This window comes from Dipodomys ordii, unplaced genomic scaffold, assembly GCF_000151885.1.
Source record: "Dipodomys ordii isolate 6190 unplaced genomic scaffold, Dord_2.0 Scaffold36, whole genome shotgun sequence".
NCBI lineage: Eukaryota > Metazoa > Chordata > Mammalia > Rodentia > Heteromyidae > Dipodomys > Dipodomys ordii.
The window spans coordinates 4,774,040-4,785,860 of NW_012267252.1; the positions used below are offsets into that span (position 1 = coordinate 4,774,040).

The 11,821-nt window shown below is 53.5% G+C and overlaps 1 protein-coding gene across 1 annotated transcript; it reads right to left on the bottom strand.

Moving 5' to 3' along the window:
* Positions 1-1,879: 1,879 nt before the first annotated feature.
* On the bottom strand, positions 1,880-3,814 carry Lbx1 (ladybird homeobox 1). Its single transcript, XM_013017703.1, has 2 exons — positions 3,353-3,814; positions 1,880-2,693 (listed from the first exon to the last, which is right to left on the bottom strand). Exons 1-2 carry the CDS (start codon positions 3,675-3,677, stop codon positions 2,173-2,175), a joined length of 846 nt encoding a protein of 281 aa, XP_012873157.1. The 5' UTR covers positions 3,678-3,814; the 3' UTR covers positions 1,880-2,172.
* Positions 3,815-11,821: the final 8,007 nt, after the last annotated feature.

Below are 11,821 nucleotides of genomic sequence, written 5' to 3' on the forward strand. Positions count from 1 at the left end.
TCGTTCTGCTCTGGACTTTTTTTTTTCTTTCCTCTTCTGGGCTCTTTTTTGTTTGTTTGTTTGTTTCTGGCTGTCTTAGTTTCCTCCCAGACCCTCACATTCCGGACTCAGGCCCGGGGGCCCCACCGCCTGCCCAAGACCAGATGCGAATTTCTCACATCAATTTTTCGGAGAAAGAGAGAAGAGCGGCCCGGAGGCAGGACCCTACTCTAGTGACAGCGGCCACTCGCCAGACTGGCGACAACAAAAGCGCAGAGAGAAATCCGGGCTCTGTCGGGGGGGAAAAGTGAAAGTGGCATGAACCCCGCTCTGGCCACCCTCCGGAGTGGCCAAAACCAGACAACCCTGACATCCATCCATTTCTCTGCTCCTGGCGGAGGTTGCGTGTGTTTGAATTTGTGAATGTGAATCTACCCCAAATCCCAGACGCTTTGCACTCACACTCCAGTGTTCCTGTGCAGTTCAGCCTGCCCCTGTTGCCACAGCCTCCTTCTTTACTGCCCTGCCACCACCGAGGACGAGGCCCTCAGGCCAGGCCGGGAACAAAACTTGGGAGCCCCAAAGCTCCATCTTGATGTCCGACGGAGTGACACCTGCCATACACCCAGGGCTTAGCCAGTGTCTCCAAGAGCACAGGTAGAATTTGTTTTTTTGGGGGGGGGTGAGGGTGGTAGGGTTGACATGAAGAAACATAGGACAAATCTCTCCTCCCCAGCCTTTGTTCCACACAAATTAATTTGTTCTGTGACGCTCCTCACACACAAGCGGCCTTCTGTCAGTATCTCAAACCTTTTTTTTTTTTTACCCCCACCTGGCGAAGCCATTCTTTCCCCTTATTTAGTAGAAGCTTCTTGTTTAGGGCAAGAAGCACCTCCTCCCATTGCTTCTCTTTCATCTTTGGCTCTCAAGGCTGTCTTGAAACCCCCCCAAACACACACACACACACACACACACACACACACACACACACACAAGGCTGGGGTGACCAGCGAGGAGTCACTCAAAGACTGCTGCTACTTCCATGAATTGGCCCACTCACTCTGACACAAGGTCGCGGCGGATTCTAGTAAAATGGCAAAGACTTTTATTTATAGGAGAAAGAGGCCTTGGGTACAGTCTGCAGAGAAGAGGGCAATAACAGGAAAGGGGCACAAAGAACCCACCCTCATCACACCACCCTTGTCTGGCCAAGTCGAGCTAGGAGCAGGGCATCGCAGACCGAAAGTCAGACCTAGAGCTGCAAGGTGGGGTGAGGGTAAAGGATTGGGTCGGCCTCCTCTCTATCTCTGTCACATGCAAAAAAATTCTATAAAGAGTAAAAAATAATTCTAGGGCTTTGGATTCTGTTTTCGATGGTTGGTTGATTGGTTGGCTACCTGCTTTGTCCCTAAGAGCCGAGAAAATGCAGAAGGGATGGAAGAATTTAAAAAATATAGCAAGTGGGCACTGGGAGGCAGAAATGGCACCGAAAACAGATTTCTCTTGCGTGGGGAGGAGGGAAAGAGTGATTTTGAAACTTGCAAGTCAGGACCTGGCTGCTACCCTTACCCACTTCCCACGCCTGAGAGGGGGAGGGGGAGGAGGAGAAGAAAAGGCAGAGGGAAAATTTAAAAGTCAACTTTCATAGGCCCAGGGAGTCCAAGAGGAACCGGGCCGGTGCATTCGCCACATGCAGAGAAAAATCAAAACGGCAGGAGTTGCCCCTCTTCTAGACCCTGGGGTTAATATTCGCCACTCTCCATTCTGCCTCACCCTTTACCAACCCGGCAGCACCGAGCTTTGCAAACATCGAAATATCTGCGATATTAAAAAGAAGAAGAAGAAAGAAAGAAAAGAAAGAAGAGAAGAGAAGAAATCAAAAGATCAGGCTGCGGGCGAAGGGAAGGACCTGCTGTAGAGGTTTAAATATTTATACAGAAGCCATACAAAAATTGCACGGCAGCGAGGGCTCCGGGGCGGCGGAAGCCTCGTTCTAGGGCCAGCCCGGCCGGCCAGATCGGATTTATTGCTTCGAGAGGGAAGAGATGGGGGCCTACACCGGGCGCGTGGACAAGGGAGGAGGCGGGAGTTGCAGAGGGGGTCCCAGCTCCCCTCGGCGGTCCGGTCGGGTCTGGGAGGCGGCGGGCACGCGGGCCTTAGGAGCCCCGGGTGGTGCAAGATCCAGAGCGCCACTCAATCGTCCACATCGATCTCTTCGTCCTCCTCGTCCTCCGAACAGTCCTGGCTGCTGGCCCGCTGGTCCGTTAGCGGAGAGGCAGGAGAGAGCTGCAAGGGCCCGGCGCCGGGGACCTGCGGTGCGCCTGTGGGGAGAGCCGGAGAACCCGGCCTCGATTTGGCCCGGCCGCAGCCACCGCCGCCACCGCCTGCGGCCTCCGAGTTCTGCTCCAGTTCCGCTAGTGCTACGATGTCCATCTGCCCGCTGGGGCCCAGTTTCTTGGCGGACTCCACGTCGGCCTTCATCTCCTCTAGGTCCCGTTTGAGCTTGGCACGCCGATTCTGGAACCAGGTGATGACCTGTGCGTTGGTGAGGCCCAGCTGCTGCGCGATTTGGTCGCGATCTGCTGGGGACAAGTACTTCTGGTAAAGGAAGCGTTTTTCCAATTCGTAGATCTGGTGATTCGTGAAGGCCGTGCGGGACTTTCGCCGCTTCTTAGGGGTCTGCCGCTGCCCAAAGATAGTCATCCCATCGCGGCCTGGAAAGAAACGAGTGTAGGCTCACATCGGGACAGTGAAGACCCCCACCTGGTTCTCGTCCCGTAACTCTCCACTCAGGCCCAAATAGGCTGCTCTGTCTCGGGTCCCCTTTTCCAAATTTCATTTCACCTTCAAGACTAAAGCAAACCCGAGCTACGGCAAAGCTCCTCCGGCTTCTGGACTCCTAGAAGTCCCTTGGAAAAAAAAATTATTTTAGTCTCTGCCCCCCAAGAGTTGGGGTTTACAGATCCGGTCTGAGAACAGGAAGAAGAAGCCAGATAAAAACTCCTTTACGGCGGTGTGAACCTTGGTTCTCCACCTTTTTCCCACCCTCGGACTCTATTCTACCCAAAGGTCCCAAATAAAGCTTGTCTCTCCCCACTCCATGAGTAAGGCCGTGGGGAACCTGGGAACTAGACGGAATCAAGCAGAGCCCGGAGACCTCTGCGACCATCTCTCTCAGATCATCCCAACTCTGGCCTACCTAGAGGTCTCTAGGTATCAGGGACTAGGTCCTGTCCCATCTAACTACCAACACCCGCGGCTCAGGCTGGAGGGCCCTGGCGGCCGGCGCAGGACAGAGGCACAGGACATTTCCGTGCAGGGCACTGCGCGTGGGGCGCAGCGGGGCGCAGGGGAGCCTAGCGGCAGTGCCTACCTTCGGCTGCCTGCAGGACGCTGACCTCCAGTCCCTTAAAGGTCTTGCTGGCGAGCTCCTCCAGCGCGCAAAGCGGTGAAGTCTGCGAGAGTAGCGCACGGCCCGCCAGGGGCAAGCCGCCCGGCGCGTGCTTGTCGGCGGCGGCCAGCAGGTGCGCCGCCCCGCACAGCGAGTAACTTCTCCGCACAGACGGCTTGTTGAGGATGTCCTCAATGCTGAATGGCGTCAGCGGCTTGTTGGAGTTGGCGGGAGGCGGCAGGTGGTCCAGCGGGCTGCGCCGCCGCTCCTCCCCCGGCGCCGCCTTGCCGTCCTCCTTGGAAGTCATCTCGGCCGCGTTTGGGGGCCCGGCCGGGGAGGCTCGGGCCGCGGGGACCCAGCCCGCGGGCAGCTCGGGCGTCGGACGGTGCGGGAGGGCGGCGAGGGGGTGGGAAGGAGGCCTCGCCGAGTTGGACGCGGCCAGGCACGGGGGTGATTAGCGCGGTGGCCGAGGCAAGCAGAGCCGCCCGGGGCCCCGAGAGGAGCGCGCTGACGCGGGCACCGCCGCCGCCGCCGCCGCCGCTGGGGCTTCCAGCAATCCGGGGCTGGAGCCGGGGCGCGCCGCGCGGGGCTCCAGTTTCGCCAGCCCCGGTGCTATTTAAAGGTGTCAGGTGGCTCGGCGGCGGCTCCTGGCCCCGGGTCCTGGCCGCGGCAGTTGGAAGAGCCGAGGCGAGGGCGCGGATCCCGGACTGCGAGGGGAGGCGGAGAGACGGGGCAATTGACTATTGCTAACAAGTTAGCCTTGATCGAGGAGTAATCAATTATCTGCAGCAGCACTTCTCTCTTTCTCCCTTTCCCCTTGTCTTCTCCTCTTCCTTCTTTCTCTCTGTTCGCTCTCCCCCCTCCTCTCCCTCCTCCCTCCCTCTCTTCTCTCCTCTCAGCTCCCCCCGTCTCTCTCCTTCTCTACCTCTCCCTCGCCCTCTCTTTCACTCTCTGTCTGTCCAATGCAGGCGGCTCTAAGTTGGAAAGCTCATTAATTAGCGGGCCGGGGGTAGGAGGAGCCGGCTGGAATTAGCCTGCCTAATGCGCCTGTCAGTCCCGGCTCCGCGCCGCACTCGGGCCGAGCTGTTTGTAAATTACATTAGCGGCGCCTTTATTGCACCCGAACCTCGGGCGACTGAAAAGCCACCGCCCCCCACCCCAAACTGAGAACCGGGCTCCCCGGCGCACCCACCTCCCGCCGGCCTGGCTGAGATGGCAGCGCCAGTCCGGAGATCTCGGGCTCTTCTACCCGGAATTTGGAGCCCAAGAAGGGTGGCGGGAGCCCCAGCCTGGGAGGGACGTGGTCGCCGCGCGGGCCAGGTAAGAACAGGAGCCCGAGTGGGCCCCGCTGCCGCTCAGAGAAGACTTTGCCCAGCAGAAATCAAGAACCTAGCGCCCCCCATTCCCGGAACCCTTGCCCCTCATCCCTGGGCCCTGCGCCTGGGAAAAATACAATCTTCAATCCAACCCCACCCCCACCCCGCCGCCCAGGGCTGGCCAGCCCCACATCCCTGGGTGGGCGACGCTGGACAGGCATGGAGATCCCAAGAGTTGGGGGAGGAGACCAGTTGGAGGACTCAGTCTCTTCCACGCCAAGAGACAGAGGGAGGAGTAGTTGGTGGTTCCGGGAGCCTCTTCCCTCCGCCTGAGCCCGAAGCGGCCGCCCTACCTCCTCCAGCGATCTGGCACTCTTTCCTTCTGTCAGGCTGTCGAGGCCTGCTAGGGCCACCGCTTGTCTGGTGATGGCTTCCGAAGGCAATCCGACCGCGTGCCGGGGCTACCAACACCGGCTCAGAGCTTCCCGGTTGTGCTCGGCCGGGGCCCGGGTAGGGGCCCCGCTTGCCTGCCCCGCCCAGCCCTGTGCAGGGCTAGAGTGAACCCGCTGGCCCGCCGACCGGCCGACTCCAGCTGTTCCGGATGCGGGGTGGGAGCCCAGAGGGGGCCGGGCCAGTGCTAGGGCTGCGCTCTTTGGAACTCGCGGGGAGGCCGGGTTCCAGTGAAGCTGGAGGTTGGAACCCAGTGGCCTGGAATCTATGAACAGTAGACGAGTATTTTGTGTGCATTAGTTGAAGGCGTCTGTGCTTTCAAATGTGTGTATTGTGTGGTTCTCCATGGAGGTATTTATGCAAACGTGGGCGAACCTCTGGACATACAGACAGGTTTGGATCTCTATCTTTGATTTCCCTGAGACATGTCTGTGGTGGAACTGTGCCCTCCGGCCCTCTTCTCTCTTGCTACCCCATCTGGTTTGTGTCGGACCCTAATTTTCCAATTCTGCCCTTGGAGAAAGAAGAGGGCTGGAGCCAAGGAAAGAGGAGCTCTCCCTCACATCCAGCACACACAGACCTGCTGGCTTTGTTTGTAAACTCCTGGTGGGCAGTGCGGTTTAGGCAGCTCAGCCCGGACCTAAGAGGGGCCCAGACATTCCAGTTGGATGACTTGTGGCTCTGGACAGTTTGATATGGAATTGCTTGTCCCCCGTGTCTGCCCTGGAAAGGGAGTGAGCTCAGCTAGCCTCACCCAGCTAGACTATGGAGCAGGATGCAGGCTCTCTCCTCTCTTTGCCTCCTTGAAAGGGTCTTTATGTGTCAGGGATAGACTTTTTTTTTTAAATTTCACATTTACTTTGTGTTTGGAATCACAGCTTGCAGCTTTCTGGAGTAAAAGAGAACAAGTAGGGTGAAAGGATTTTTGTAGGGGCACTAGGGCCACCGGGAATACTGGAAGGAGTATCCTACTCTCTTCTAAATCTTTCCCCTGCATTATTTGGGGTGGAGGGGCATAGGAAATAATGGCTGGTGCTCAGAAGCAGAAATAGTCCCCCAAAGCTGCAGGCCCATCCCCAGGGCAGGATGTATCCTCTGTCTCTGAGACATTCCTCTGTCCTAGAAGCCTTGAGGAGATGCTGGGCCTAGTAATCTCGATAGATGATAGATGGATAGGGATAGATGGAGAAGAGTCTGAGGATGAGGATGCCAGGAGAGGCTGGGATGGAGAAGGCTTGCAAGACACATCTGTTTCCTTCTCTCACTCCTTACCCAGAGGATCTCACCTTAGACCTTTCTTGCCATAATGCCAACCCCCTAACCCAGAGCCTCAGGCAAGACACCCTTCCTCGGTGCTAGCAGAAGGGTCTTTCTAAATAAGGAAGCTGTGTCCTTTGGAGTCCCTACCTTTTTAGGTGGGAGCTTCCTTTAATATACACACCCTTTTTTGTTGGAATCATTTTCTACACTGGGTAGTCCTGTAGAGTTGGACCTGAAGGACAAGCCCAGCCCCTAGTCTTGCCCATCTCCCAATTCCTGAAGACCGACAGAGTTCAGGGTTATTGGGAAGCTTCCAGGAAATGGAAGAATATGAACTGGGAAACAGAAGGGCACTGTTCCCTGGGGCCTGTAGTCTCTGGCCTCACCATGTCAAAATGAAGAGAGGACATTCCACAATCATTTGCAGTCTTACTTCCATCCACTTTCCCTTCCCCTTCTGGCTAGTACCAGCTGCCCAGTCCCAAGGCTTTCCTCCTTTGGCCTAATTGGTTGGCCTCTTGTTTGTGTTCAGGTTCGCAGCCTGTTGAGGAGCACGTGGTACCACCTGGTGTGTTGTTGTTTCAGTTCTTTTTGCTCAAATTCCCTTGTCCAGGCCACCTACTGAAATCTGCCAGAGGGCCCCCAAAACCTTACCCCACCTTTACTCCCCCCAAACCTCTGTGTTGCTGTCCAGGATCCTACAGGCTGGGGGGGGGGTCCAAGTTGTCTGCCCTCCCTTCCCCCTCCCGTGGCACAATGAAGTACATTTTGGGTTTGCAATTGGATGCCCTCCCCAAGAAGACTTTGAGATCTTTAAAGGTAGGATCCTAGCTGTGAGTTTTCCACGCAGCCCTGACCCACCCAGGCCTGGGGAACACCCAGTGATAAGACACCTAGAATATTTGCTGAATGGATGTCCATTCAGCAAATATGACATAAATGATTTCATTTAAAAAAAAGAACGGCTCAGAGTTTAGAGATCAGGAAACTCCAAAAGGGGAGAGAGCCTGCAATGGCTGTAGATATGGGTTAGAAGCAACCTAGCCATCAGAGTCAAAATTCTAGTTTTCCATCTCAACCCTCTTCTGGGATTCCACACCAGGAGATGCTCGCTCAATAGCACCTCCTACTCCTAGTCAGTTGGGCTAGTTTCGTGTCACCTGGAGCCAGTGGCAGCTGCTATCTGGAGTCTACTCAAGACTGAATATCTGTTCTCAAACCCTGGTCTCATATCCAGAGACCCTTGATTCTTTTTCATTGCCTATAAGACCAGGATCCATCTGGACCATCTCCAGTGAAAGGGAGGCAGTTGTTCTACTAAAAATCTGCTTGCCCCAAGTTTTAGGAATATTCTGGACAAAGGAGGGAAAGAGCATTGCATGAATCACCATGATAAGGGGACCCTGCAGACTCAAACAAAATAAGTTATTCCTTAGCACAGGAGAATAATTCAGTTAACCCCCTCAGAGGCTCCCTGGAATTCAATCCACACTGTTGTTTAGCCCCATTTGTTTCCAAGTTCTTCGCATAAGCCATTGGCTCTCAGGTTAGAGTTCCTTTACAAAAAAAAAAAAAAAAAAGGTCTGACACCATTTAAAACGAACTAACTTGACCACTAGTCTGGATCACTTTTGCCCCATGGAGACTACTTCTCTGGGAATTCAGAGAGTGCTTCTGCTATAAAAATGGTTTTCCAAAGATGGTTTCATACCACTCTGGTTGAGCCAGGACTGCCCATTTGGTTTTTATAGATCAGTCTGTAGTAGTAACAATGATAACCAAGACAATATCAATATGAACAAGCCTTTAGTCTACTTGGTTCCAGGCTGTTTTATTAATTTAATTTGTTACAACTCCTCCTTCCCTCCCTTCCATCCTTCTTTCTTCCCTTCTTTCTCTCTTTCCTTCTTTCTTCCTTCCCTCCCTCTCTCCTTCCTTCTTCCCTCCCTCTTTCCTCTCTCCCTCCTTTATTCCTTCCTTCCTTCTTTTCTCCTCTCTCTCCTTCTCTCTTATTCCTTCCTTCCTTCTTTTCTCCTCTCTCTCCTTCTCTCCCCCCCCCCCCCCCGCCCCACTCTGGTGCCAGTGCCAGGGTTTGAACTCAAAGCCTTCCACTCTTGTTTGGCTTACTTGCTCTCTGAGAAATTTCTACCTGTCTGGCTTCAAACCTGTCCTCCAGATCTCTGCCTCCTGAGTAGTTAGTTTTACAGATGTGAACCACCAGCACCTATCTTGTTTCAACTTTCTCCCCTCCCCCCAGTATGGGACATGAATTCAGGACCTCGCACCCAGCTTGGCTCCACTTTTGGCTTTTTGCTGGTTAATTGGAGATAAGAGTCTATCAAATTAGTCTTCCCTGGGCTGGCTTTGAACCTAAATTCTCAGCTCTCAGCCATTTGACTGGATAGGATTTATAAGCATGGTTGTTAAAATTTTTGAGGTAGTTACTACTAATACTTATTTTACATAAAGAATATGAAGCACAGAGAAATTCAGTAAGCCTCTCAAAGTCACACAAATTGTTTTGGAGTAGTTGGGATTGGAACACGTTTTAAAATTTTTTTGTCTCTAGCCTGTACCTTTAATCTCTGAAGGATGAAGGTTTTTTTTTTTTTTTTTGGTCAGTTGTGGGGCTTGAACTCTGGGCCTGGATGCTGTCCCTCAACTCTTCACCTCAAGACTAGTGCTCTACCACTTGAGCTACAGCACCATTTCTGGTTTTCTGGTGGTTTATTGGAGATAAGAGTCTCACAGGAAAAAAAAAAAGAGTCTCACAGACTTTCCTGCTTGGGCTGGCTTTGAACTTTGATCCTTAGATCTCAGCCTCCTGAGTAGCTAGGATTACAGGCCAGGCAGTGGCATGAGCCACCAGCAACCATCAGGGTGAAGTTCTTAATCAGACTTTCTCCAGGGTTCTTTGAATAAGCTTCAGGAGTTTGGCAGATCCCAGAAATTGTATGTAAAATTTATATAGGAGCACAAATGGGCATGTTTTTCTTGGGTTAGTTGTATAAGACATTGTATTCCCCAAAGGGTTGGAGATCCAGAAAAGGCAAAGGCTAAAATCAGGCCAATGGGGAACAGAGGGGAAGCTGCTCCTCCCAAGCTTAGGGGAGTAAAGAACCAGCTACTCCAAAATGCAGGCTGCACTCCAAAGCCTGCTTTTGAACCTACCCTGCTTTCATTACCCAGACCTGGCTCTGGAGAGGACAGCTAGTGAAGAGAGGTTAGGGTTTGAAACGTCCCTTCCTGACTCCCCTCCCTACTTCTTTTGTGAACTGAATTCCTTGGGTATGCACTATCAAGGGGCCCTTCCACTTGGACCAGACCAACCTTCCTGGCACTTCATCCCTGCATGGAGGGAAGAATTGACTGTCCTTTGGAAGTGGAAGAGCATAGACAGGCCACTAAGTGACATAGATAGGTGAGGGTGAGAGGATTTCCTAGAAGGTGCCAAGGTCCAGGTGGTTATACAATTCAGCCTCCAGAATAGCCTCTGTTTTGGTCTCCAGCTTTTGCTTTCTGAGCCAGAATGATCTGTCCCTTTTCCTCCTAGAGTTCCTTGCCCTGTGGTTCGTGCCCAATCATCCCTTTGGGGCAATTTTTCCTATCCTATCTATATCCTCAGTACACTCCCTCAGGGTCTCATTGCCAGAAACAGAAACACATTGGTATGTCTGTCTGCCCTTCCACCGCTCTTTTCATCTGGCTCTGAGATTGGTGAGAATGGTACCTCAATCTCTCTGTGCCCCTATGCCAGCTTGGGATACATCAAGAGCTCCTCAAACATTTGTTGGATGAATAAACTAACTGGATAAATAAAAGACAAAGAAAGAACCAGGCACAGAACTTAGCTTATATCCCAGAGAGAAGGCCAGGGGCTCAAGTGTAGGGTAGGTGTGTTGCTTTTGCCAGCTGCATGCAGATGTGTGAGTCACTCTTGCTGCTCACATCTCCAACATTTACAGAGGCACACAGACCTCTTTTTTTGGGGGGAGAGGGTGTGGGTGAGGACTGGCTTCTGGATCCAGCTGGGATGCTGTTGTCTGACTTAGAAATGGACTTAAAAACAACAGGATTGGGCTGGGAAGGTGGCTCAGCCGTAGAGCGCTTTCCTTGCATGCATGAGACCCTGGGTTCAATTCCTCAGCACCACATAAGCAAAAAGAAAAAAAGCCAGAAGTGGTGCTGTGGCTCAAGTGGTAGAGCGCTAGCCTTGAGCTGAAGAGCTGAGGGACAGCGCCCAGGCCCAGAGGTCAGGCCCCAAGACGGGGACCCCCCCCCAAAAAAAATAAAAACAGGATTAATTTCCCATCATGTGTTGGGCCCTGAAGTAGATAGGAATGGACAAAGATGGAGGCAGAGTGAGGGGCAGGCAAAGAAACAGATACATATCTCCTACAAGTCCAGGGAGGCTGTTGTTAGGATAAAGGAACCCTAGTTCCTTGAGTGGATAAATCCTGGTTCTGTTCCCAGTGGAAGTGGCATTTGAGTTGAACTGGAAAAGAAAATGAAGAAGCATGTGAGTGAGTGCAGAAGCAGGGACCATATTCTGGAAGAAAGGGACATTGCCAAGCAAAAACAAAACAAAACAAAAAAACAGAGAAGGAAGCCCAGAAGGAGCCAGAACGCCCCATACCTCCTCGCGGTGTTGCCTGGTTTGGGAGGAAACCTAGTAGTGCCTGCTGCAGCCCTGGCAGTCTAAAGTCTGGGGCAAGGACTATGTATGGGGCTTGCAGGTTGAATAGAGGCTGCATTCTGCCCTTGTTTGTTACCTCCAAGCTCCAAGAGCAGACTTTCTCCCTTTCTCCGTCTCTGTCCCAGTGCACCCAAGAACCTCCCTTCCCCGCCCCCCCCCCGCCCCCGGGGGTGGATGTAAAACCGCTAATAGTAGCCAAGGCATCTTAGTGCCTTTGGAAAGGCACAAGGTGCAGCCCAGGCAGCAGGGTCTGGGTTAGGTTCTGTGGAAAGGCGGAGGGGATGGAAGGGGGAGAGGCCCGGAGACCGAGGAGCCCCACTACCCAGCTAGGCGGAGGAGCCAGAAAGGCCTGAGTCAGGCTTCTCGTAATAAACTGCACGTGAATAATTCAGCAGCTGCGCAGGGGCTCATTGCATTAGCGCCTCAGCCGCCTGTGCCTCCCCTTCAGTCCCTGCCAAGAGGAGGGGGGCCACTAACTTAGAGGAGAGACCCCCTGCCTGTCCATATCCTGGATTAGGCCAAGTCACTTCCCAGCCAGCAAGTCCCCAACACCCTCCACCTCCACTAGTCAGGAGAATTGGGTCGGCTGTCCCAGCTCCAGAGCCCCCGACCCCAGCCAGAGAAGACAAGCCCAACCAATGGAGGCCAGAATAGGGGTAAGCAAGGATCCAGGCGTCCTGCCCGATGAAAGCCTGGCACATGAAGTGTTCACCCGCGTGGGGAGCGTGG